The sequence below is a fragment of the Monomorium pharaonis genome, chromosome 2 (assembly GCF_013373865.1).
Source record: "Monomorium pharaonis isolate MP-MQ-018 chromosome 2, ASM1337386v2, whole genome shotgun sequence".
Taxonomy (NCBI): domain Eukaryota; kingdom Metazoa; phylum Arthropoda; class Insecta; order Hymenoptera; family Formicidae; genus Monomorium; species Monomorium pharaonis.
Window position 1 is genome coordinate 16,195,803 of NC_050468.1, and position 27,000 is coordinate 16,222,802.

Sequence of the window (27,000 nt, forward strand, 5' to 3'; positions counted from 1 at the left end):
TATATTCTTGAAATAACAATTATAGTATTGAAATAAGACTATAATATTGTTGAAGAAATTCAAGATTTTCAAATTCTTAAGAAGATTATATATTGTTGATTATATATATGAAACAATGAATGCGTTCATATGAATATATAAGAGTAAATTTGACACTTGCTTTTTTTCTGTGTACAGTTATTTAGTAATACTGTGATATACTTTTACATACTTTCTTTTCTCAGTCCGTGCAAACTCGCTCAAGATTCTCTTCGGTATATGCACGTGCAAAGCAACTTTTCACGTGAACATAGTCGAGAAGTCACGCCGCGAAGATGCACGAAGCGTGGAGGTCGACCCGCGGCAAAAGTTATCCGTGACTCGAAACTCAGGCTGAATCCTTGCGAGCGAGACGATCGTGAGTGGTAATCCAGGATTTCGTGGCACGTTCTCTTTGGCTCGCCACGTTCTCGTCGTGCTCACGATATCTCTTCTTCAAGCCCCCTGAACTCATGGAAGCCCCCATCACGAAGTCACGAACATTCACGTCATTAACGAATCGCAGACGTGACTCGCGCAAATCAATCAATAGGAAGCCGCAAGTGTCTATAGGAAGCAACTAGTTGCTACTATTTCTCTCCGTTTTACTCGCCGCCTCACTAAGTTTCCTCAAGTTGCTTCATATATTCCCACTTCGTGAGCATTATGAATTTTTACGACACGTTACCACAGCGACTCATCCAATTTATCGTCACATTTTTCAGGAGAATAAAACTCTATGGTTTTATTGTACATTTGTTTTAAATTAACAATATTACTTTTTCCTTCTTTTTTTTCTCTTCTAAAAATACAACTTAAATAACGATTTTTGGATCATGCTCTTGCATCATGCTCGCTCAGTCGTGAGATAAAACTGGCTTTACGACTTTTGATCATGCAATCGGTTCTCTCTACTACAAAGACTGCATAAAATAAAATATTGAGCCATATGCTGTCTAGTAAACCAGCGATGAAATCGGTGGTTGGTTTAGTTGGTTAACTAGAAGTTGTTTTGTCGACCAATTATGTACAAAGTTCTAAATCAAATCTCAATATTTCTGCAGCATTTTGTAACAAAATTCGCCATAACTTAATTTAGCCAATGAGAATTACAAACACGTTTGAATTACGTTCACGTTCAGCGTTACTGTTATTTGGACTTATTCTCTTTTGTTATTTTACTTGTTTCTATTTTTGTTTCTTTATTTCTCCTCGTCGTTCCATTCGTATCTTCTCGATTTTTTCTTCCGTTTTTAAATCGTCCCTGTTCAGTCAATTATCGTTGCTACAAGATTGATTGATGAGGTATTCTTTCATGTTAACTTTGTTCTACTCGGATTAACAAGATATATTTTTAATTGGATTAATTTCTGATTAACATAAACATGCGCACAAACACATTATTCATGTCAAACAGAACTTAAATTTTCACGATTTGTATTTTATCTTTTTTATATTCAAATTTTGTCCTTTACTAATATTTATTTAAGCATTTTAATTTTGATTTTTATTAATTTGATTCTACTTATACTCCTTTAGATAACATCTTTTTATGTTAAAAACAAATACAATGTAAAATTTTTTAATAGTATATGTTTTATACATCTCACGGATATTCTTCATGTTTCGGGTGCTGAAAAGAACATAATTCCTCTTATCGTGTCTCTTAATCGGAGTTTTATATGTCGCCGATAACGAGATATGTGCACACCTTGAGAAAACGGTTACTTTCGTCAACTGAGAGAAGATCAGGAACAGAACAGGTCACGTACGCATTCGTGAGATTTGAATGATCAATACCAGACTTTTATTACAGTATTTCGGAGTTCTATGCATTTTTTCTCGTTTCTAAACTAAGTTTCAAATTATTGACGAAGATATATTGATACATAATATAGACAGGTATCATATACAGATAAATAATGATTATCATGTCTTTCACGCTCTATCCGCATATTCTTCTTAATATTAATATTAATATTAATATTATTTCTGACGAAGTTTAAGGCTCTTCTATCGTTTCTTAAGAAATTGTTAGCACATTAATTATAATCCTTATACACGGAGAGAATTTTCTCTTAAAATTTACCCTCAAAATTTAATAATTGTGGAATAATGTGTGACCTCGAGGAATTTTACTATGTTGTTTAGTAAAATTTACTAAAAATATTTACTAAAAAGTATAGTAAAATTTCTTGAGGTCACACATTATCCTACAATTATCAGATTTTGAGGATAAATTTTAAAAGAAAATTCTTTCCGTGTAGGTATTAAATAAGTACTAGAAAAATATTAATACATATTATTTTTGCTGCGTATATATCTCAAACAAATTTTATTAAAGTATTTGCTAAATTATTTTCTAATAATATATAATTCTTATTATCTTTATCACTTCTCATTCATATTAATTTTGACCTATCTCTAAAAAATGTAATTGCCTTTGGGTGAAACCATCGTCAGAATCTGCAGACAAATTCTCACCTTATTAGCCTTCCTTTCTTTCTATTTCGTGTGGATTAGTACATTGTTGCCTCAGACTCTTCAATTGTTTGTCTTCCGGTATACACGCGCGTTTCTTGAGCGCCCTTATATCTCGCCGTCACCATTGTCGTGCAAACGTTACACGGCCGGCACTGTTAAGAACGGAGACAGAAATGGGGAGCGTTCACCCGCATACAAATTGATCCTTTTTGCTGGCGGGCTCGCGCGTCCTTAGCGGCACTTACGGCCGCGTCTCCCTCACGATCCGCCGAAAAACCGGCCCGGACACACGGCTACAAGGGGGTTGTCGCGTTTTGTGGAAACAATCAGCAGGTTGTCGCGAAACAAGGATATGAATGCATAAGCAGCGCAGTTAACACGGTTGCATGCCGTGTTCGCCGGCTCTTTTTTTGTTTCGGACCCTCCCTCAAAGGGCGCCGCTTTTATGCCCAAGTCCGACCGTGCGAGGAAACGGAGGGAATGAGGATCAGAAAGACGAAGGACGAGAAACGTAAGTCTTCGCGACGATATATACGATCAATGTCCTCGCATGGCAAAATCTTTTTCTCTTATTGTTTCTCGAACTTCTTGCCATGATGGCTCTGCATGGTCGCTCCTCGAAGGACTCTCTTTAGCTTAGCAAGAAAAAATTCCAGACCTTTTTGATCAATAGGCCTTTAGCTTAAATTTTAACTACTCTCGTTATATTGTCGATAATATCTCGTTACTATGTTATTACTATTAGATACTGTTATTTAAAATGTGTGCTAATAAATTACTACTCACTATACAAAAAACGAAGCTACATTATTTAAATTTAAATTTTGATATCGTCTACGAATTTTAAAAATGACAGAATATCAGTTTATAGACGTATGTGATCTGAGGACGTATAGATTTGTAAGTCCTTGTGGACGAAAATTCAAGTAGAATAATAAAGATAAATTTACTAATTTTAAAGTAAAAAGATAAAGATATCAAATAAATGGAGAAAGACCAAAATTTACGCGTGCAATCTGCGAAATGCCAAGTTATAAATTTTTCAAATAAAATAACTAGAAAAGTTAAAGAAAATATAGTTCAGTCTGCTTAAACTTAACAAATCTCCTTTTGCTGCGCCATTTCTCCCATACTTTTACCAGCGGTTCTCACTAGGAACGTGTCTCGCTCTACACGGAGAACCACGCCTCTTAATCTCCCCTTGTAGACGTTGATAAAAAGCTCGTGCGATCGGTGCATACGCCAGTTTGCAAACAACAAACGCAAGAGTGCAAGGCGTCGTCGACGTTTTCGCAGGGCGCCTTCGACGTTTACTTCTTATCGGATCAGGTACGAGGGAAGGGTAGATTATGTCGGTACACGTTGAGAAAAGTTAACGAGGCCTGGGGCGGACACGCCTCAGACGATCAGCGATTAGTCACTGAGAAGTATCGAGGAGAGCGTACTGATTTGTTTAGTGCAACAGTGATAAATGCGTCTCACACATGAGAAACGAAAAACGCAAGAACCCCGTTTTTTCTTTGATACAGTTCACAAAATCGTAATTTTTACATAATAAAACTTAGAATAATCATTTTCGTGCACTGCTGCCTGTGTAGTGCAAGTTAATAACTGTAAAGCAAAAAGTTTTCTCAGGAAGAAATTTTATGTTATATGTGGGAACGAAAAATACACGACATGCAAAGTATTCATATACGTTTTGCGTAACATAAAATAATACTTAGGCATTAAATGAAATTCGCAGTATATAACTGAGACCTGAAGAAATAAGAGAAAGTAAATAAAAACAGAGAGAAAATTTATGACAGTTTTGTACCATTTATATCATACTTAAATATATACGTTATATTCACACATGAGTTAGTTTAAATATGTAACAATTAAAAATTGAATAATCGGTAACGGAAATACATGACATATTGTATTCAAAGAGATATTTTGTGTCACACGCCTGGTTTGTTTTATTTAATTAAAATTGTAGTAAGTACCTTTTAAAAAATTAATTAAAAATAATCTTTATCTATAATCTCATGGAAGATACGTTGCAGAGAGCGTTGATTGATATTATAACGTTACAATTGCACAGTTGTCAAAGCTGTTTCCGTTTTGTTTTTTATTGCGATTGTAAATTATTATATTTAATGGCTTTTTTAATCACGGTGAAATTTTAGCACTGAAGTGTCGCAAGAGTCGCAAGATTTGTTATAAATTAAGAAAGAGAAATACTTTTTTTTCCTCCGTAATGTGAAAGCATTAATAAGTTCTTATTATGCAAGTTACGAAGATTCGTGATACTTCGTTAGATTTTAGTACTAAAAACGTCCTTATTCTCTCATCGATTCTTTGAAGTTGTCTTTCTTATGTTATGTAAGTCTATTATAATATCATGTGTTGTGCAATCAATACTTTGACAATGCTTACGAGAATAATAGAATAGTACTTTCTAATATTTAAAATAGTATTATATACACACACACACACACACACACACACACACACACACACATATATATATATATATATATATATATATACATGATAGTCGTTAAATATCTTAAATACTCTAAATTTTAAGGGATGACTTCTTATTAATTTAAAACAAAAAATTTATGATTGCTGTACTATACTTTATAATCTTATATATCGGAATGGTTTAGTTTCAAAGATACAAAGTGTCAAAGTTAAAAAAAAATACTTTTTGTTAATATATGTCCCTGAAAAATGAGGCTTTATATCCCTCAAATATACACGAAGTTTCATCATAACACCAAGTTTAAAAAAATTTTTAGTAAAGGATTTTTTCCTTCAACTTTTTGGCCTTCACCCTGTATTTTTGAAACTAAATCGTTTCGGTCATATCAAGTTTTTTCACCTTAAATTAGCGTAAGAAATCATCTCTTAAAATCTTTTAGTGTACTTAACGATCGCTCTATACATTAATCTTTCTTATTATGAAAATATGTGTTAAGTTTAAGCTTACTTGATTCTTTTTTATATGGACTCATAAAATCATAGGACGTAAAGAAGATTTAAAATATAATTATACTACGTGTGTTTTGCGTCACAGTCGCGCGATCAGAAACAGCTATAAAGATAGGATTAAAGTTCCCTGAGACGAACGATAAAAATTTGCAAGTCCCCGCCAGGCAATTAAGCGAAGTGTCGACGGCGCTCCAGTCCTTTGAGTTCGGGTTAATTCCGCCATTCGAACGGTATGTCTAGAACCGGTTCGCAGCCTCATAATCCATATATCTTCACATTTCTGACGAAGTCAGTGCTACGCAAACCCCTGTGATTTACAAATGTAATGTATCAGAAATATGTTCGTTATTCTTGTGTAAAGTGAGAAAAAAATTTCTCGCAAGTGTTAAGCGTTCATTAAAATAACGGGAAATTTTTATGTATGTCATTGTTAGACATATTAGTATATTAAGTCGATTTCCTCTATTCTCTTACGGGTTTGTATTAGTTTGCGGAAATGCACACGGGTTTGCACACGCGATGTGTTACGAACGCTGTTATCCGAGCAGCACTCCGAGGTCTCCCACGTCTTTCTCGTCGGTAGACAGCGTGGTACCACGACGATCGAGGGAGAATCGCATCGCGGAGGGCGGAGAGAAACACACAGCGCTATCACGAGCGACACGATCGAGTGCCTCGTCGCCAATAGCTCGTGGTCGTCGGGTATCGATCGTAATTAATAGGGACGATCTGAAGAGGCGACCTTAACGAGACGCCCGCAATCAAACTGCCGCCGCGCGTGCGGTTCGACGTCATTTGTTTAAGTTGATTCCCGCTTGTCGCGTCCGAATAAGGCAACTCGTATTCGTCACTATGCGGGGAGTGTGAAAGAACAAAGAGGAAGCCGAATGTGTATGTGTGTGTGTAAGAGTGCCGGAATGATCACCCTGGATGAGATCGCGACGAAAAGGAGGGAACGGAGACGAGAAGAAAAAAGAGGAACGTACAGGCGAGCAGACACCTGCTGTTAGCTGCATTGTCTTCCTCTCTTTTTCGATCTTCGCCCCTTCTTTCTTCGCTTCATCCCCTCGTCTCTTTCTCTTTTTCGTTCCTTCTTATTTTTCTCTTGCCATCTTCTAGTGCGATACACTCTGTCGAAGGTAGTCCACAAACGAGGCGATGACACAACACTACCGGTCCAGAAGACGAGTAAATTCTTTTTTTTTCGTAGTTACACGCTTTTTTGAAATTAAGGGACAGAGACACCGAGTATAAAAAAAAACCATTTGAGATGCCGATATTGATTAAATTAATGAGAATCAGGTTACGTGATAAAAACGTGAGGTTAAACATTTAATTATAAGGGACACATTTTTAATCTCTTGCTGATCATAAGAAACGAATATTAATTTTACGCTTTTAATTAATTGCAGAAGTAAACACAAAAGTAACATTGGATATCATCACCAGCATTAATGTTTTTTTTCTAATGAAGTCTTATCACTTAATTAATTGGAATACTTGTACTTAAAGCAAATTGATTTAATTAATAGTTTGTCCGAGATGCGGACAGATTTATAATTCTTTCATGCTATTCATCAGATCGCAGTGTGTACAACATGTAATGAATATTACGTGATAAAGGATGCATACGTAGCATTATTCAGACGTATATAATGAATATCGTTGTCGTAGGATAGTTTAGAAACAAGTGCTGCAAGCGCGCCAATCTGCGTAACTCATTTTAGTGGCTGATCGTTATTGATTTACACGCGTAACTCGTGAAACACACTTCAGATGTGCTAATGAAAATAACAGAGATTTCAACGCGAGATGATTTATACTGATTGTCTTTTGTGTCTCATCTCGCTTAATATTCGCATAAAAAAGTGTAATCGCATTTTCGACGAGTATTTAATTTCAAATGTCTAAATCTTTGTCGCCTCAGATCACATCTTAAACATTTCTTGCTATCTAAAATGTGCAACTTATCTTAGTAAGAGAGGGTATGAGAGTATATAGTTAGGTTAAGAAAATGTTAATTTAATTAAATTTTCTAACGAATAAATTTCTTTATGTCGAGTATTTATATATTTACTTAACTTATACACACACATATATATATATATATATATATATATATAATATTTTAACTTTGAATGCGTTAAATTTCTTCAATTCAAGTTTTTATATTTAAGTTAAATGTATAAATAATATTTGAATTAAAGAAATTGAAAAATCTCATCAAATTAACAACTTTTTTCAGTGTAAGATAACAAAGAAAGTGAACAAAACATATGTAAATGAAGCTCGTGACATTTTTTTTTTTTCCAATGCAAAAAGTGACGAAGCATAAGAAATATACTAGAAAATTAGAGAGTCGCGTTTATCAAACGCATAGTGAGCAAATGCGATGCTCTTAGTATCGTGTACTACTTTTCCACTGATTGCCACTTTTCTTATTTCAGACACTCATGACAGCTTTAATGCCGAACATGTGACATGCACGGTGAAGAAGGGAGAGCGATGGCAGCGGCGGAAACAGTTCTCCGAAGTTCCTTTGATCTTCTCCTTGTTCGTGACAATCGACGAGTGCACGAAGCAGAAGAGGGAATCTTCACTCAGATCACCTTGGCAAGGCCTGCGGGTTCGTGAAGGGCATGAAAGCTCATCATGTTCAACTACCGATACGGGCCACAAGCGCTGTTTACCTGCAACTTCCTCGGCGTCACATTCCTCCTACTGATCGTCGCCGGTAGCTATGATGCATTAATTCAACCGAGTTCTACAGATGTCAATTCTACAGAGTTTGTCAAAGGGAAAAGTAAGTTTTACAGCTACTTCCATTTGGAGAAGTCGCGAAAGCGGAATTATGATCGATTTAAAATTTATTATCAATATGGATATTGAATCGTAATGCTTTCGCTTTCATATATAAAATTGGAATGAATATAGCAATACAATGTTTTCCACTGATAAAACTAGCATGCTATAAAATATTTAATTGCGATTAGTCATAGATTTTAAAATAATATCTATTAGTTTTATTGACGATTATTGATCTTATCATTGGAAAATACGGTATATATATTTGTTCCTTTATTGTTTACAATTATTAATTATAATGTTGTAATACTAGGTATTATCATAGGTATTATAATTATTTATCATGTAATTCTTTACTTTCTCTTTTTTGTAACGTAAATGTTCATGTTTGGAGTGATAAGTCTCGCTGTGAAATATGAACATATCGGTAAAAAGAGAGAAAAAGAGAAAAACAGTAATCTTGCGAGCATCAGTGGATCACCTAACGTTGAGGAAGTAATATAATTTATTAACGCATAAGAGCGCATTGTTGCTGCGAACCGGCTTTTTAACCAGGACGAACGTACTCCGTTCTTAGCGGAGAACCCTTGGTCGTAGATCATTGGGACCGTCTAGAAAAGTAGAAAGCAAAGCGGTGCGCGCCGCGCCGATTTCGGTGTGGGCGTCGCTTGGTTGAAGAGTCCCTTTTACGCGTAGTATACCTAGAAAGTACCGTTTCCTCTTGTATCTAAAGAAGAAGGTGGAAAAGAAGGGAATGACGAAGCTCACGCCTCTTAAAATCTTACCTCTTACTATTTGTCCCTGATCGAAAGCGTCGCGCATGACCGTGTAAGTGCATTTACGAAAATAATGATTGAGAATAAAGTATATACGCGCTCTTGGACACGTGGTCCCACATAAAGTGCGATGTTTACATCGGTGTTGATGACCGCCGCAAGATAGCCGTCATTGCGTCTATTATCGCGTTGGTATATTATATATATATATGTATATACATATATATATATGTGTGTGTATATATATATATATATATATATCTATTATCAGCTGTCTCGACGTGCGGTTCGAATGGACCACACGCGCGGTTTGCGGAAGTTGCGGTCTGCAAGCGGATTCCTTGATGAGATTTATCAGGTATTAATATAAATTATGTATTTTAAAATTATAATAAATTTGAACAAACATAATAATTCGATGCTTTTAATATCTTATTGATTTGTAAATAATTATTGAAACGGTCAGATTAATATTAAAAGACACTAGTATACGTCTCTTAAAATTCTATTATTCTCAAATTTATATTAATATTTAACTAAAGATATGTAAACGTAATAATTAAAATAATTATTATTATAAGTAACGAAATTATAAATAAATAATTTTAAATTATTAAATTGTAATATAATTTTTTGCACTCTAATTTTTTGAACGTAATAAACAGCTGCTTTTTTATCGTAAAGATACACAGGTGCTTATTCCAGATATATAATTTCTTGTGGATTTTGTTCTTAAAAACCGGAACGACTTTACCCTAAATTTTTAATCTATTACATACTTTATGAAAATATAGACGCTTGAAAACCGATTATCATCCGCTTCAACGATGTTTTACTAGTCAATGAATAATAAATAACGAATGTTTTAAGATTTATAACCGACTATTTGTAAGCACTTCAAACTTTATCAGAAAATATATACATTCAGCAGAACTCCTCCAAACACTTTCGCATAATACTATTATTAACAATTTTTATGTAAATGTTTAGAAACATGGTGAAATCAAATCTTGCAATAAATTCTTCGAAAACTGCGCAACTTTTATGGACGGCTTTTAAGATTACGTTCGAGTAGCGAAATTCTAAAACGAATTGTTAGAATGTCTTTCCATTAGCACAATAACCGGAGCGTGGAGGCTGCACATTATGCAGCTGAAAAGTGCAGTTTGCCCAGCGCATTTGGACAGCCACCTAGAATTCGTTGCGGACACGGAGGAGATACCACCGAAAGTGGCCTCCATAAAGCCTCCATTAAAGTGATAAGCTCTGAGTCGATCTCTTTCTATCCATTAGGCAGGAATAAAACCCTCGCTATATTGCGCTCTACAGCTTCTATTTTGTTGAAAGAAAGAAGTAGAAAGAGTGAGAGATGGATCGAGAAAGAGAAAGATGGAAAGAGAAACGACGGGTTCGGTGAGAGAGAAGGATTTACCTTGAAGGGATTACGGAGTCGCAGTAAATTAATCGGCCGTCTTTATCGCTCTCGGCTTTTAAGGTGTATCGCGTTTCGAAATAAAGCGTATGTTAAAAGACGAGTGCAGCCCTGATAATCCGCGTAAAGACACAAGGATATTATTTACGCAAAAGGATAAAGGGAGACATATCTCTGAAAAAATTGAATTCCTCTGAAAAAAACGATTGCCCTCTTGACACAGCAATTTCAGAATTTATTTTATGACGTATCTCGACTTCAATCATGCCGACTTTTGCGCATGGTAGACTTTCCTGACATTCATTGCAGACCTCATCCATTTCTACCCGACCTCGATAATCATTTGGCGTGACTTGTATTATTTGAAATTTTGCGATTACTATGCGTATTTTATACTGTTTACATTATATTAGTTTTATTTAGTTTAGTAGCCATCAAAATTACATTTTAAAGGATATTTTTATACATTTAACGTTAAAAAGCTCTCTTTTTTTTAAGGTGTATAATATTGTTAAAGAAAATGAGTAAAATTAAAATAATTATTTTATAATAAAATGTTCTATGGTTTTTAAAAGCTTTTATTTTACTATATTTTAGTGTATATTAAGTTGTCAAATAATATAAACAAAAGCCATGATTATTAATTAAATTTGCTGTATTTTGCAACTCTAAAGTCATTGCCTATTTAATATATTATTTCTTAAGAGAATAAAAAAATATTTAATTGGCGTTATAATCGAATTCGTAAAATAAACATGCGCCAAAAGATTGACAAGGTTCTTCGAAAGATTGACTGCTCGCGTAGCGTAGTCAGTTTATCGCCCTTAAGCCTTTCATTTATATCTTCAGCTTCAAGAATAATCGACCAGCGAGTTTTATTCATTATATCCTCTAGGCATGAAATACAGTGTCCTACTTCACTCACGTACCGACCTAATCTTCAAATCTCGGAGAATTTTTGTCCCTCTGGTCAGGCTTTCGGATGCCGCTGGTCATCGGTATCGTCCCTTTGATCGATCATATTAATTACCACGTTTCTTCTTGGGTGGCTAGGAAATTCCGCTTTTTCTCCCATTGCTTCTTCATTGCTTCATTCTGCCAGGTTTCTTCACCTTCGACGGATCCTTCGGCAGATTGTATCTTCCAGAGTATCCAGCGAGTAAATAAGAGGCAAGTAACGAGACAGTCGCAGAGCAGGAAGAGAGATTATCGAAGCATAAGCACGAGAGAGCATTCATCGCGGCAGAAACGAGATACCGCGCGGTACGTAATACCGTTTTCTCGTTCGACTTATCGTCATCGTCGTCGTCGATATATATGTGTATATGTGCGCGCAAGGACCAGACAGGGACATCTGGGAAGCATGCCTTAATTGACCGTTTGGAATATCGACGAGATCCCAGAGACGGATTGAGACGTCAGATTTCCGAGGGACATTTGCATTTTTTACCCGCCAATGAAATATAACTGCTCAATATGCTCGGTGAATTTATGTACTCGAGAATTGCGTCATTGGATCCAACCAGACTCGAAACGCCACGCGTTTTTTTTCTATTGAAATTCCACCCTATGTTCTTAAAGAATAGATGTATCTTGGACATTTGATCTATTTGCTTTGTATTCTTTTTATTTTATTTTTTATAAGATTCTTAATTGAATCGTACTTATTCTCGCCAAGAACTTGACAAGGCATACATAATCTTCATTGCAATCTTAAAGTTTTAAACTTAACTTGAGGCTCAACTGAAGATTATTGATGCATATTATTTATAATCAGAAGTAGATATATCTAATTCTTTTATAAGGTATTTTATTTTTTACAGTCACAAAAACGAAGTGTAACGACATTAAAATATATTTTTGCCTCTTTTACTTAAAAATATTACAATTTTGCTGTTTAAATTTAAAACACTAAAACATTTAAAGCTATTAAAGCTATTTCAACTTCTAAAAGTAAAAAAATTTCAAATAGACAAACATCAAATATATTAATATTTTGTAATAAAACACTTCTTTTTAAATGTAATGTATATAAATTTCTGCAAATATTCACATACTGAATATTTGTCCTAGATAAATTTTATTTTCGAGACCTTATTATTAACAAAATAAGTATTTTAATTCTATTAGTTGATCGATTTAGAATACCATAAGCAATGAACAAGTGGTGATTGTGCAAATACGACTGTGCGACTGCGATTCAATTGAGGTAGCATTCCAGGGAGAGATTGCAGATGCAATATAACAGATGAGCCGATTCTTATTAATCATTTTCGCCTGACGTCTTTCGCAATCTGCCTGGCGGGCATTTGCGGGCTCGTGCGACAATCCTGAGGTGAAACCGGGTAACAGGTGGCCTCACAGGTGCGTAGTCGTCGACTTAACGGCCTCGCATTCGTTTCACCAACGTGACCGGACCGAACTCCCCGTATCGTGCGTAATATGAATGCACTCCGTCGAAGGGTTTAATCAAGGGTTTGGGACGTTCAATCGCGGGTGCGACGGCAATAGGCGTCGTCGGTATGATCGAGGTGAGATATTTGAATGCCGCACAAATGGAGCTGTCAGCGTTTTTTTCTCAAGCTGCACATTGTATGCGAAATCAGTGAGACTTAAAGATGCAATCGCCATCGATTGAGACGATGACGCGCGAAAATGCAACGATGAAGAGCACTGTCTTGGATTTTGTGCATGACATTGCGACGTCATTATTCAGAATGAGTGTGAGATATTGCTGAGACGCTTGAAAAGACGTTGCAGGGAATATATCTAATTTATCTTGATGAATATGTATATATATATATATATATATATATATATATATATATATATTCATCAAGACATATACATATAATAAAATGCATCATTGATATGATTACGTTATATTTTTTGTTCTGAAAATAATTAATAACATTCTATTAAATATATAGTATGTCTAATAAGAGAGTGACCGGCTTTTGTAATTTTTGTTTAGAAAATGTTAAATATATACACATGCACACATACGCGCGCCCTGATCACATTTTTATTAGCCAATCTATATTTAATGCAATTATTATCAATTACTTTCCAAAAAGGAAAAAATACATATTACATAGTCTATATTATTGAAGTGCATTTTATTTTATATGTATTTAAGATTAATTATACATATATTCTTTGCATTGTACAATTTTAAGTTAAATGGTTGAAACTTTCGCATCCGATAATATAATGATAAGGAATTAGCCATTTGCCTCTCGCCATTATTTGTCTTTGAACTAATATTATCTCAGAAACTCTTAATTTACATTAAATTCTTGTTTTATTTATCTTCCATCTCTATTAGATATATGCGAATCAAGAAATCAAATTGTATTGAATTACTCACAGCTGATTCAAAAATTTAATTTAAATTTAAACTCTATTTGCACATCTCTAATCTCTTATCTTGTATTTTTTGTGTACTACCACTTAGCTATATTGCTATAACGCCTAGCTATATGACTGTATGATTTAATAGATATGAAAACTAAAAAATAATTTTTTTTTATTATTTTTAATCGAATCTGATGGTTGCACCGTCCTATGTATCAAATGTATTATATGTATCAAATGGCACCAAATGTATCAAAAGACGAAAAATTCTTTAAACCGTCAGAAGATGAAAGATACAGCGTTGGAAAAGTCAAACATGTTCTTTCTCAAGTTAACTGCTTGATCGATGGCGAACATCAGGTCGCCCATAGGCACCGGCAAGTCTAGCAGAGAAATGTGGGTGGACGATGAGGGTGAGAGACATGTGGGTGGCTTTTTCATTGATCGCATCAACAAGAATCTTACACGGAGAGAATTTTCTCTTAAAATTTATCCTCAAAATTTGGTAATTGTGGGAGAATGTGTAACCTCGAGGAATTTTACTATACTTTTTAGTCAAATTTAATATACTTTTAGTAAATTTTACTAAAAAGTAAAGTAAAATTCCTCGAGGTTACACATCCTCTCACAATTACCAAATTTTGAGGATAAATTTTAAGAGAAAATTTTCTCCGTGTACAAAAAACAAACAAGCTAAAGAAAAGATGACAAGTAGCAGTATAATCAATTGCTACAAAATACAAACGCGGAAAAAATAAATTTTCTTTTCGTATATTATTTTAATTAAGAAATATATCTTTATATTAAATAATTAATGTTTGCATTTTGTTCTGTAAATTTAAATTCAAATTTAAAAAAAAACTGCACTAAATACAATACAATTAATCTGCAAATTAGCGTGGAAATTCAATTTTCTTGTTTGAACGACTTTTCCAGTTTTATCGACTCAACCTTTCTACTAATGCATTGTGACTTTAATTACTCTTTAATTACTCTATTACTTACCGTTTACGTTCTATGATTCAATACGATAAATGTGCACGTAGTACACACACATAACATCAGACCTATAAATAATATTATATATGCGTATATGCACATTATTATTTCTTCAATAGCAGTATTAAAAATACATAATACATATAAACTGTAGATTAAAATTATAATTAATTAATGAAATAACTATTTTAATATAAAAATTGTTAATTTATTTATGAGAATTATAAAAATGGCATTCCATGAAAATTGCATCAAATTTAGTCCGTGACTTTATTATTAATAAACTGAATTTCTCTTGAAAAGCCTTGCGCTTTCCCAAACTTTTCTACAGTTGAAGAATTAAGCCCGCGAGGCGTCCATCAAACATTTCAAGTTACACGTACGACGTTAAAAAAGACAGGTAATTTAGCGTGCGTTACGAAAGGACGACGCACTCGATACCGCACGATGCTCGATCAGGGATGTTAAACGATATCGGCCCGAGGTCAAATGTTTGCGCGGGATCTACGTCGCAGATCGAGTGGATTATTGCACGATGCCGAGGAGAATGATATAGGTGCACGCCCACGTATAAATATTATCGACCAAGCGATCATCGATCGATGATCGCAGCCGCGCGAATAAAATTGTTAAAAAATCGACAATACCCCTCGGATTTTGGAACCAAAATTTAAGTTTTGTTCGCTTAGAAATCAGTATACATATAAGACTGTAATTATGCAAACGTCGACAATCTTTAGTTTTGTTTGTAATCCAAGAAATAGTTGTAAAAATCATTTTTTAAAAAACTGTTATTATTTATTCTAAAATACATAGAATTATTTAAACAAATACTATTACATATACACATTAGAAAATATTCACCAAAATTAATATAAAAGTGATTAAAAACAACTATAGTACAACAAAATATAGAAAACATACATTTTTAATATTTCTTACATATTTTTATTGATTTTTTTACGTGTTTTATAAAAAGTTAAAGAAAATATTAGTCGTCTCGTTAAATCTTAAAATATATAAATTAGGTATTAATTAAAAAATTAAGATGAATATAGGTATATAATATAAATTGTATAAATTGTACAAACTATTTATTCATTGATGATCAATTAATAAAATTTATTCGTGTATATAGTAATACAATACACTTTAATTGTATACTATTATATATCAAAATTAAATTATAAGACTAAATTATAAAAAATTTTAATAAAAATGCATGATTATATATACATTTGAATATTTGACATTATAATATTCAGATTAATAACAATAATATATATTGATTTAACATCATGTACATGATATAAAACACATGTTTATCTGCGATTAAATGATTATTTCGAAGATAGACAAAGCGTCGTGTAATTTTGTGATATGAGAGAGAGAGAGAGAGAGAGAGACTCGTATATCAAAATCTTTGCCAGACCAACGATGGTGGAAAGCGCTCAGGCAAGATTGTTATCCATTGCGTAAGTTGTATGCATCAACAAACGAGGGTTGCAGGCGATTCAAACTCGTACGAGTTGAACATACAATGTAGTTATGACACTTTACAAAAAATATAATTTATGTCATGCTATTATTTTTCTAGCATTATTCGATTTTTCTAGTATTATATCTCGCACTACATGATGCAACATACAACAGCCAAACTTATTTTAAAGTTTATTTTAAAGAAATCAAAATTGTGTGATAGAATTACATCTAATAAGTTAAAAGTTCAACAAATTAATATACTAATTGAATTCCATTTAAATAAATAACAAAATAATATTTATTATAAATGCGTTTATCGCAGGAATGCGACGCACATTATGTTGCAACCCACTATAACACCTACTAAAATATCTTTCGACGAAGAAAGAGCGTTTATCACCGTGAGTTAGATTTCACTTCTCCACGTATTAGCATTTGCAAATGGTACGAGGGAAATCTATTTCTCTCTAGATGACAGCAGCACAAGGTTCTTTTGGCTAAATAGTACATAAATCTTAGTTGCTAACATTACGCATTGAATCTAGAATCAATGTTATCCTGCACAATCTAGTTGGACAACGCAATGAGAAGTATTCACTTTCCGTCATCTAACGATTTTTATAATACTCTATATAATATCACTGTCACCTCCTATTTAATCTGCGCGATTTAATACATCTGCGAATGTAAACACGTATTGTGATTCCCAACACAATATTTAATACGTCATTGCCTATTCGATATAAAACTTCATAAAAATAATGAAAGTCGTAGCTGTGACACTTCAAAACATGTATATACGAAATATATAAATATTTTAAATATAATTATATAAAAAATATACTTAATATAATTATACTAAAATCCATTAAATATAATTATATTTATATTGCATATATTTGTATTTTAGTATAATTATTAATATTATTTTAAACATTTTATCTATTTCAATACAGACTATTGTTTTATTTTATTTATCGAAATGTACAATTCACACTTACACTTTTAATGCTTTAATAATTGTTTAACAATTGTTATACATATTTACATAGTCTTACATTGTACAGACGACATTTATAATATAAAGATCGAGCATTTCGTAGAAAAATTATAATACAGACCGTGTTAGAGGGCTAATATAATTGATATCTAAAATAATAAAATATATACAAACTTGTTTTAAAAGAGCACAACGGGTACTAAAAAAGATTATATTTAAGATTTTTTTTTTACTCACTCATACATTGTAGAAATGTCAGAGTTAGTGGGTTAAAAAGTACACACTTTGAATTTAGTTTACAATTTCTTTTATTAAAAAATATATATTTTAAAGTACAATCGCAGAGGTCGCTGCAACGTGCTGCACGGAAGAAGTGCCTTACTGGTTATCACCATAATTGTCTAATAATGATTATCAAAGAAATCTGATTTTGTATATTTGTTATATCTTAACATGTAAAAAAATCTCGATAATGATTTCTAGTAAAGCTTTTAATTTAAATGTATTTCTTCACTTTATGTAAAAACTTATTATTCATCTAAATTAACACACATAACCTGTATTGAATGAGATATTCATGAAATAATTATTATTGTATAAATAATCTTGTACTCTTCTAAGATGGTTATCTATTTTCTATTCTATGACTGTACGATAAAACTGTGTAAAAATGGTTTTTTTTCGACAGCGATAATTAAGACCATCTTGCAACCCCCCACACACACACACACACACACACACACACACATCATAATTATATTATTATAATAATATAAAAACTCAAAGTTAGAATTTATTAAAATTAATTATTAAAAAGGTACAATACCGCGCGTTATAATTTATTAAAAACTTTTATTCTTTAAATAAAAAGATTAAAGAACAAATAAAGCAACAAATAAATGACTTTAAAGTAATAAGTAATTTTTTTTTAGTTAAACAACTTTTTTACAAGTTTTTTCCTTTTCTAGAATTATCCTTTGTTATTCAGTTATTCTCGTTGATTCTTCAACTGTATGCCTTATCCAAAAGTGTATCGAAGAGTTAACTTAAACACTGAATGCCGGTGGCGCGAAAAGACGAAACAAGAGAAGGAGGAAGAGTCATGATCGAGCGGAGCGATGTGAATAAAACGCCGCCGCGCGCCGCACCGTCGACATAACGAAATCGAAAAATGAAGGTACACGAACACACGGAGACGTACCGCATCGTAGCCTTCGGTCCAGCCGCGCCACAGGGAGCGAAGGAACTTAACCGCAGACTCGAAAGCAATAAACCATAAAGCTATTAATGTTACGCCCTGGGATGGTTACGCCATGGTTATAACGTATACACGAGGCTTATACAACCCTAGCTCGGACGTATCCTTCTCGTCCTTCGTTCTCCAATCCTGTGCCAGGGTCTACATGCAAGAGCCGGGATTGTAGTTGAACGATTGTGATGACAAAGCAATTCGTTTTGAATCTCGACGAAAGCCTAGTATTGACTAACACTAGTCGTGAATTAAAATACTTTCAACGTCACAATGACAAGACGTTTCGAAGAAAAAAATTGGCTAGCACTCGAGTCACGAATCAAATGGATTGAACGATAATCTTCATTTTGGATTAAGAAACTCTGGCTTAGAAGTTCAGTTGAAACGAGATTAAATTATAAAATTGCTCTTTGTGTTTTACAATATTTGATGTTTAGAATATGATAGAACGTATTCAAGTATAAAATTAATAATATATTAAACGTATTATATTACATAATATAATCTGCTAATATCTTCATAAATTTCTCATTTGAAACTCATAATATAGTTCTGTTTAAACGAGAAAACCGTTAGAAATTGCAAATATGAAAATCACTTTTGTCATTATATAGTCCTTTGTTTTAATCAAAATCATTTTAAATAATAATTTTTACTCGCAACAACTTTACAACGACTTCAGGAATTAATACTAAAATTTTGTATGGTACTATGAAATTCATCTTCATGTGGAAATGATACTTATTAGTCTTCCGTTCATAGTGTTTAATTTTAAATCATTGTTTCTTCTTCTACAGGTTCTTTAGTTTTCTATTTTCTTTTTTTTGTGTGTTTTCCACATTCTACACTCTTCATTCCACATTAAACTCTTCAAATGAATCATTTATACATTTCATAGTTTCACTTTTATTTTCTAAGTCCTTTTGAAAAAAGTGAAAAAATTTTCTTTTCTCATATTTTTTTGTATCTTTAATCCTTTAACTTTTATTGTGTACTAATTTAAATTATTTCTTACATACTTTTCCTTTACTATTTACTTTATACATTTATTTGCCTATTTATTACTACTTTTATACATATTTTACTTATTGAGTTTTCCTAGAAGTAATAAATTGCTCTCCCCTTTCTCATCCTCTTTTTCTCCCCCCACCCCCTCTTCTCTCTCTCTCTCTCTCTCAATTTTTCTCTTTTTATATCTACTCCAAAATCCTTTCTCACCTTAAGTTCTCTTTTTCTTTTCTTCAAGCATTTCGAGCCAATAGTTATTTCGCGCGTTTACGATACCCAGATTTTATTTCGTCGGGCATTTAGCCGCAGGGCTCCGTTTTACAGGGGAGAGGAGGAGGAAAAGGCAGGGTGAAAGAGGAGGGAAAGAGGGGTCTTAACACCCAGAAACGATTTCGATGGTGGGGATTGTGAGAGGCTCGACAGTGCCGATGTTTACGAGCTCAAATAAACGGCGCCGCCGTTGCCGCCGCCATTGGCGTGCGGTTATTTCGTATTACTTTAGAACTTTAATGGAGAACGGAGCATTTTAAAGTGTCGCATAAAAATCTCTCGACGCTTTCTTTCTATAAGGTGGTCGGAGGACCACATATGGCTCGGTGCAACGCACTATTTTTACGTTCACAAAAGAAATCTCATCTCACCGCGGGATTTCGGCGTCGCGTCCCGTCAGCCACTGGTTTCTTCATATCCTACATCTTCCTTGCCACTCATATTTCGCGATTCTTGTCAAATTTATCATTCGCTACATTTGAGATTGTGAAATTACAGCTTTCGTTGCCATTTTCTTTGTATAACTGTTAGACATAAATATCTCCTTTATAAAATACGCGAAGAGGCTTCTATATTAACTTATACTGAAGTTCTTTCAAAACTAAATTAAGAGCCTATCTTTTCCCCCTCACTTTTCTTTATTTCTTTAATTGCCCATTTCTGCCACATTTATTTCCTAAGCGATTGTAACAGTAGTGTATCCACTCAGGGAACAAAATGAATATCTTATAACTACGATCATTACTTCTAATACCAAACTACGATGACTAGTTGCAGTTCTAGCAGCGAGGTTAAGTTTCCTACAAATCTTGCAGATAATGGCGAAGAAGGTGATATTCACGCCACGCCCGTAATCAATATCACCATTGTCTTCAGCTGCGGTGCAGGCGTCGTAAATTTGGCAGAATGTTAATTCCACGCGCGAGAGCGAGCGGTTCTCGCCGGGCAATTTTCGCAGCCCCGCCGTCGGGGATAATCACCACGTTTCTGCCGACGTGTATCCCAGTCCCAAGGATCTAATGATGAATTTCGTGCTGCGCGGGTGAGCAAGCCTCGGAGCTTGGAAAACAAGAACGAAGAACGTGTCGGCCCGCCGACCTTAACCGACACTTCTCGGCGAACTTCCACTTTTCTCCTGTCTAAACGTCCGCACGGCCATCACGTTTGTGGTGTTTTTTTTTATCGGACCACCTTCCACCAAATACATCCCATAAGTTCTTCCCGAACATGTTGGTTCGACTCACTATACGTTTTCGTCATAATTCGTTTACTGGATAGCATCTGTCGATTGCATTAGCTCTAAAAATGTCAGTCACGCAATACATTGTCGATTTTTAGTAGCAAAAAATATGAAGAATTGCATATAAGTAATAAAATAGGATACAAACTTTGACTCTTATTCTAGCTTATTATGATTAATTATTTGGAAGGTCTATTATAATATATTTTAAATATATTATAATTGCTAAACTTTGGAAAGCTAAACTTTATAAATCTAGAAAAAAAATAGAAAACTTTGCTCCGTTGTAAAATAGCACGATGAAACGGAACATACGAAGGAAAATGATACGATTACAAAAAAAAATTATCAACAATTATCAAAAGTTGCCTCTTAAGTAATTTCTTATGTACTTTCATCTTACTGTACACCGCGTAGAATGCAAACAAGCTTATCTAACTTTGCTAATTAACGTATTCGTATAGACTATTTTAAAACATTTTTTCGAAAAAATTTATTGAAGCAAGTTTCATATTCATCAATTCACGTAATTTTTTACAAATTTTATACATAAATGTTTTTCTCTCCCTATTCGACAGATACTTCAAATACAAGCAAGTATAAAAAGTCTGACCGATCTCATCATCGATACGCTACTTAATTTAGTATCTATTATCATTCTTGATGCGAACTATACAAGAAAGTTTTACTCGCTTGGTGAAAACCTCTCCGTACGTCATCTGATAAATTCTGCGATTTCACAGCAGTACTCTTCTTATTCCGACGAAATATCGCAGGACAAATATTCCGACAAATATTCGTCATACTTCTTCATTATGACAATCAAGTCATTCATCTTCGATGCGGCTCGACTTTGTGGGACAAAAGGTAGGATGACAGAAAACCTACGTGGTCCCATCGCCAATGCAGATCCACATTCAGTCTGCATTCTCGAGGCTCCTGGCGCCATGCCACAGTACGCGCGCATTTGGCATCCTGCGACTCTCGGTAGCATCTGGCCGATACAAATACATTCGAGTACTCGAGTTCGCGTTCGTTCCGCCACTTCTTTCCCTCCTTGGTCCACGATCCCCGGCATTGTCGGCAACGACAAGTCTTCTTCTACGGTACAATCCTCCATCCCCCTCCAGTCCGGGTACCTCACGCAAGAAGGATGTCGTTACCGTACAATTATTTTCGCATGATTCCGATCATCGGTCAGATTAAGACTGTCCTTTCGGCACCGCGTGCCGATCGCAGCCGCTCGTTTGCGAACGAAGATGCGAGTGCGATTTAAGTTGCGAGCAAAACCAAATTCCGGGGGAGCGAACGTGCGACTATGCTCTTCGCGATCGACGATCATTTCTTTGCTTCACAAGGAATTTGTGCGAAGCTATCTAATAAAGTCTTGGGCTCTTTTCTATATGGCCGTTTTTTTTTGTGCCAAGGAGACTTTATTTGTTTAGTCATTTTTATATAGCATTTTTTGATATTTGTGATTATGTCATAATTATCAGAAGTGATTATAGAAAGAATTATATTCAGTAAAACAATGTTTCTTCAAAATATCGTAATTTCTTATTGTGTATTATTTTAAATAACGCACTTTGATTTTTTTATCCAGAATTCTTACAATATTTCTAATTAAAAAATATAAAAAAGAATAAAGAATTTTTATATTAATATGTAATGCTCCAATAAAAAATTACATTTTAATTAAATATTGTTTTAGAAATATAACAATTGTAGATATATTTTATTAAATTTCAGCTTTTTTACATAAACATACATCGAATTTATTACTTTTACTATCGCACATAAAAAATTGTGTAATAAAAATATTATTCTGTAATTATAAACTTTAATTTTTCGTTCTCGATCTTATCAGATAGAAATTTAAGTTTATTTAAAGAGAGAAAAGAATTGTATATTAATTTTATTTTGTACATGAAAGTAGTTCATGTCAAGTTTATGTAAATATCTTTCAATGTTAATATTAATTCTTATGGATATGCGATTAATAATTATTTTTGTCAAGAAATACGAGCAACTTCATATTTACGAGAATGTTTGTTCTGTTTTGTAAGCCACAAACGTTTACCATACTTATACACGAAGTATACACATGGTACCTCTGAATGTAAGTTTGGGTCATTTAAACACAGTCAACTCAAGATTGTAATTGCACAACGAAATCACGACAGCACGTGTACTGCATTTTATAGAGGTAGTTCGCCCACTAATACAATACGTTTCGTATATGGACCACTATCTATAGATCACAATACTCTTGACAGTGTGGGTAGTATCTACATACTATCGTAATCGGAAATGAATTACGCACGGTTTCTTTTACATACAGAAAAACCACATCCAATCTCAATACTTGGGTTCAATTTGAACCGTCACGTGAATGCTTAATAAACTTACTGTTTTAAACTATGTATATACTTGAAAGATATTGTTATATGTAATTTATGTATAATAATCATTGATAAACAAATACCGTTAGATCATTCATAGCTTCAGCAGCTTTAATTTGAATATGGAACTGATTCATAACGATAAATGCAGGCGATTAAAAGCAAATATTAAAAACCTATTTTCCTTTGAAACATCGAAAAAAGTGCTTTTCGGGAATTTTTTAAGGAAATAATTCACACGGTCACATATTTTTAGGAATTTAGCAAAATTAATTAATATCAAACTTTGCCTGCTCTTTTATTATTATTTAATAATATTTTAATATTTTTTATATTAAAAAAATGCTACTTTTCAGTTTTTCGAGTAAGGGAGGATTTTATAAATATACTTTTGAGTATCAATATTTAGAAAGAGAAAATTAAATTTAAAAAAAATTATATTTAGCACTAGAACAGCTGCAAACCCAGGCAATCTTAACTTTATATGTTTGAAATATTATAGTTATATTATTATATACATGTCATTATTATTATTATTATTATTTCCTTATGTATTTATAACTTCATGAAATCGATAAAAAAGTGACGAATATATCGGAATAATGATAATTTCTTCGATTACATTTCAATCTTTCTCTCTATATGTCTTATTACTTATATAGATTTACAAATGTAACTTATATATTAATTATTTTGCTTATAGTTTGCATTGGTACAAATGGCCGTCTCTCCGTGCCATCCAACAAACAACATCACTACCGGAATCTTCGAGACCGGTACACCAACTGTACTTACGTCGATGGCAACCTGGAGATTACATGGCTCCAGAACAAAACCTTCGATCTCAGTTTCCTCCAGTACATACGGGAGGTCACCGGTTACGTGCTCATCAGTCACGTGGACGTGCGCAGGATCGTCCTCCCGAGCCTACAGATCATCCGTGGTAGAACTCTTTTTAAGCTCAATATTCACGACCATGAGTTTGCCCTCTTCGTTACAATGTGTCAAATGCACAACTTGGAGATGCCGTCCCTTAGAGGTACGTTGCCTATCTCCTGATTCCAAATTTTTAATATAAGATATAAAGATATAAAGCAAAATAAGGTGTAAAACTGTATTCAAGTTAACTGGAAGTTCAAGCAATAAATAATGTATCTTTATGATACCTCGAAATATTGATTTAGTTATTCGTGTAAAGTGGAACCAATGACTTATACCTATATTTTATGTTTATAATTGTGATTGTCAACGTGAAAATAAACAGACATATTTTAACAATTAAAATAATTAATTTAATGCTCTGCACAAATAAACAAATCTGATAGTTTCTTAATTAATAATTTTTTTTAAATAATAATATCAAAAGAACATTTTAAGCGATAAATTCAAGACGTCCTATTATTTCGTTTGTGATAAAATCTAATTTGTCGCAATTGATTTTGTCATAGATATACTCAACGGAAGTGTGGGCATGTACAACAACTACAATCTCTGCCACATCAAGACTATCAATTGGGAAGAAATAATCACAGGACAAGGGGGGAAATACTTTTATGTGTACAATTTTACATCACCAGAACGCGTATGTCCAGCGTGCGACGAGAGTTGCGAACAGGGCTGCTGGGGCGAAGGTCCGGAGAACTGCCAGAAGTTCTCAAAGACAAACTGTTCACCTCAGTGTTGGCAGGGCAGGTGCTTTGGCCCTAATCCGCGGGAATGTTGCCATCTTTTTTGCGCGGGTGGTTGTACCGGTCCCAAACAAAGTGACTGTCTTGCTTGTAAGAATTTCTTTGACGATGGCGTATGCACGCAGGAATGTCCGCCTATGCAAAAGTAAGTCACATCATATACTCATACCTATCTTTATTACAAGGCTGATGTAAAATGCTACGAAAGATTTTACAATACAAAGCAATACTATTTTTTTTCACAATTAATCAAACAAATAATATTTTTCTAAACACTTCTAAATAATAAATTAATATGAAAAACTTAGAATAAAATTTGCTTATAATGTAAATATTATTTAGAAAGAGAGAGAGAGAGGGAGAGAGAGATAGAGAGAGGATTAAATTGATAACAAAATTTATTAATATTTAAATGTTAATATGATACGTTTAGATACAATCCAACAACATATTCATGGGAAGCCAATCCTGATGGAAAGTACGCGTACGGGGCGACCTGCGTGAGACGTTGTCCAGAACATCTCTTAAAGGACAACGGTGCGTGCGTGAGATCTTGTCCACCAAAGAAGAAAGCGGTAAACGGTGAATGTGTTCCTTGCGACGGTCCTTGCCCGAAAACCTGCAAAGGCGTGGAAAAGGTGCATTCTGGTAACATCGACACCTTCAAGGATTGTACGATCATCGAAGGATCTATCACAATTTTGGATCAGAGTTTCGAGGGTTTTCAGCACGTTTATCCAAATTATACATTCGGCAAACGATACGAAAAGATGCATCCCGATAAATTAGAAGTTTTCAAAACGCTAAAAGAGATTACGGGCTATCTTAATATTCAAGGAGATCACCAGGATTTCAAGAATCTTTCGTATTTTCGGAATCTGGAGGTGATCGGAGGCAGAACGCTCACAGAATATTTCGCATCATTGTACATCGTCAAGACTTCTTTGGTATCCTTCGGTCTTAGTTCCTTAAAGAAAATTTATTCCGGCTCGATCGCTATTTTGGAGAACAAAAATCTGTGTTACGCACAAAGTATTAATTGGAATAAAATCAAGAAATCATCCGAACATGAAAGCCTTTTGTCAAGTAATCGAAACGAAAGCGAATGCAGTAAGTATAATAAAAAGATTTGGGTATAAATAAACCTATGTAAATAAACTTAATTTAAAAATCAATTCTTCTTTATGGATATTCTGAGTGCATTAAATTTTATGTTTAATATATTTGCTGATAAATTTTATTGTTAAAGTTCTTATTTTTATTTTTTGAAAACAAAATTAATAATAATAATAATAATTAATAATAATAATAAATTAAAAATATATATGATCAGTATTATTTATACATAAATACTTGAATAGTATTTATTTACTACTATAATAAATAAGTTAGATTAAATTATAGTTACGTTAAATTTCTACATATAAAATTATAAAGACAAATTGTTTAAATTGCAGTTAAGGACGGTCTTGTATGCGACGAACAATGTTCAACCGAAGGATGTTGGGGACCGGGGCAACAGCAATGTTTATCGTGCAAAAACTTTATTCTAGGAAATGATTGTGTTCAAGATTGCACTGCACCAGGGTAAGTCTACAAGCATAAAATTATATAATATGAAAAAATTTTCAAAAATAATACGACTTCTGTCCAATCGAAATTGCTCTCCTAGATCATGGATTGAAGGTAAATCGAAAATTTTCCGCGAAAATTCAAGCTTCAATTTTCGTAATTCTGTTTTTTCATTTTTATACATCTTCATAAGCAAATTACGTGTGTATCATGCAGCACGTGCACTTTTATCG

At 33.6% G+C, this 27,000-nt stretch overlaps 1 protein-coding gene across 5 annotated transcripts in view; it reads left to right on the forward strand.

Moving 5' to 3' along the window:
* LOC105828088 (epidermal growth factor receptor) overlaps positions 1–27,000 on the forward strand; it is an 89,029-nt gene that overhangs the window by 57,218 nt on the left and 4,811 nt on the right. For 2 of the 5 annotated variants that reach the window (XM_012666297.3, XM_012666292.3), the window contains exons 2-6: positions 7,932–8,287; positions 24,211–24,546; positions 24,956–25,340; positions 25,629–26,305; positions 26,653–26,782. In XM_012666297.3, coding sequence (XP_012521751.1) covers positions 8,137–8,287; positions 24,211–24,546; positions 24,956–25,340; positions 25,629–26,305; positions 26,653–26,782 — 1,679 coding nt within the window. In that variant the 5' untranslated portion in view covers positions 7,932–8,136. Of the gene's footprint in view, positions 1–2,407; positions 3,832–3,853; positions 4,483–7,931; positions 8,288–24,210; positions 24,547–24,955; positions 25,341–25,628; positions 26,306–26,652; positions 26,783–27,000 lie in introns of those variants that run through there. The other 3 variants (XM_012666312.2, XM_012666305.3, XM_012666315.3) reach the window with 3 other exon arrangements.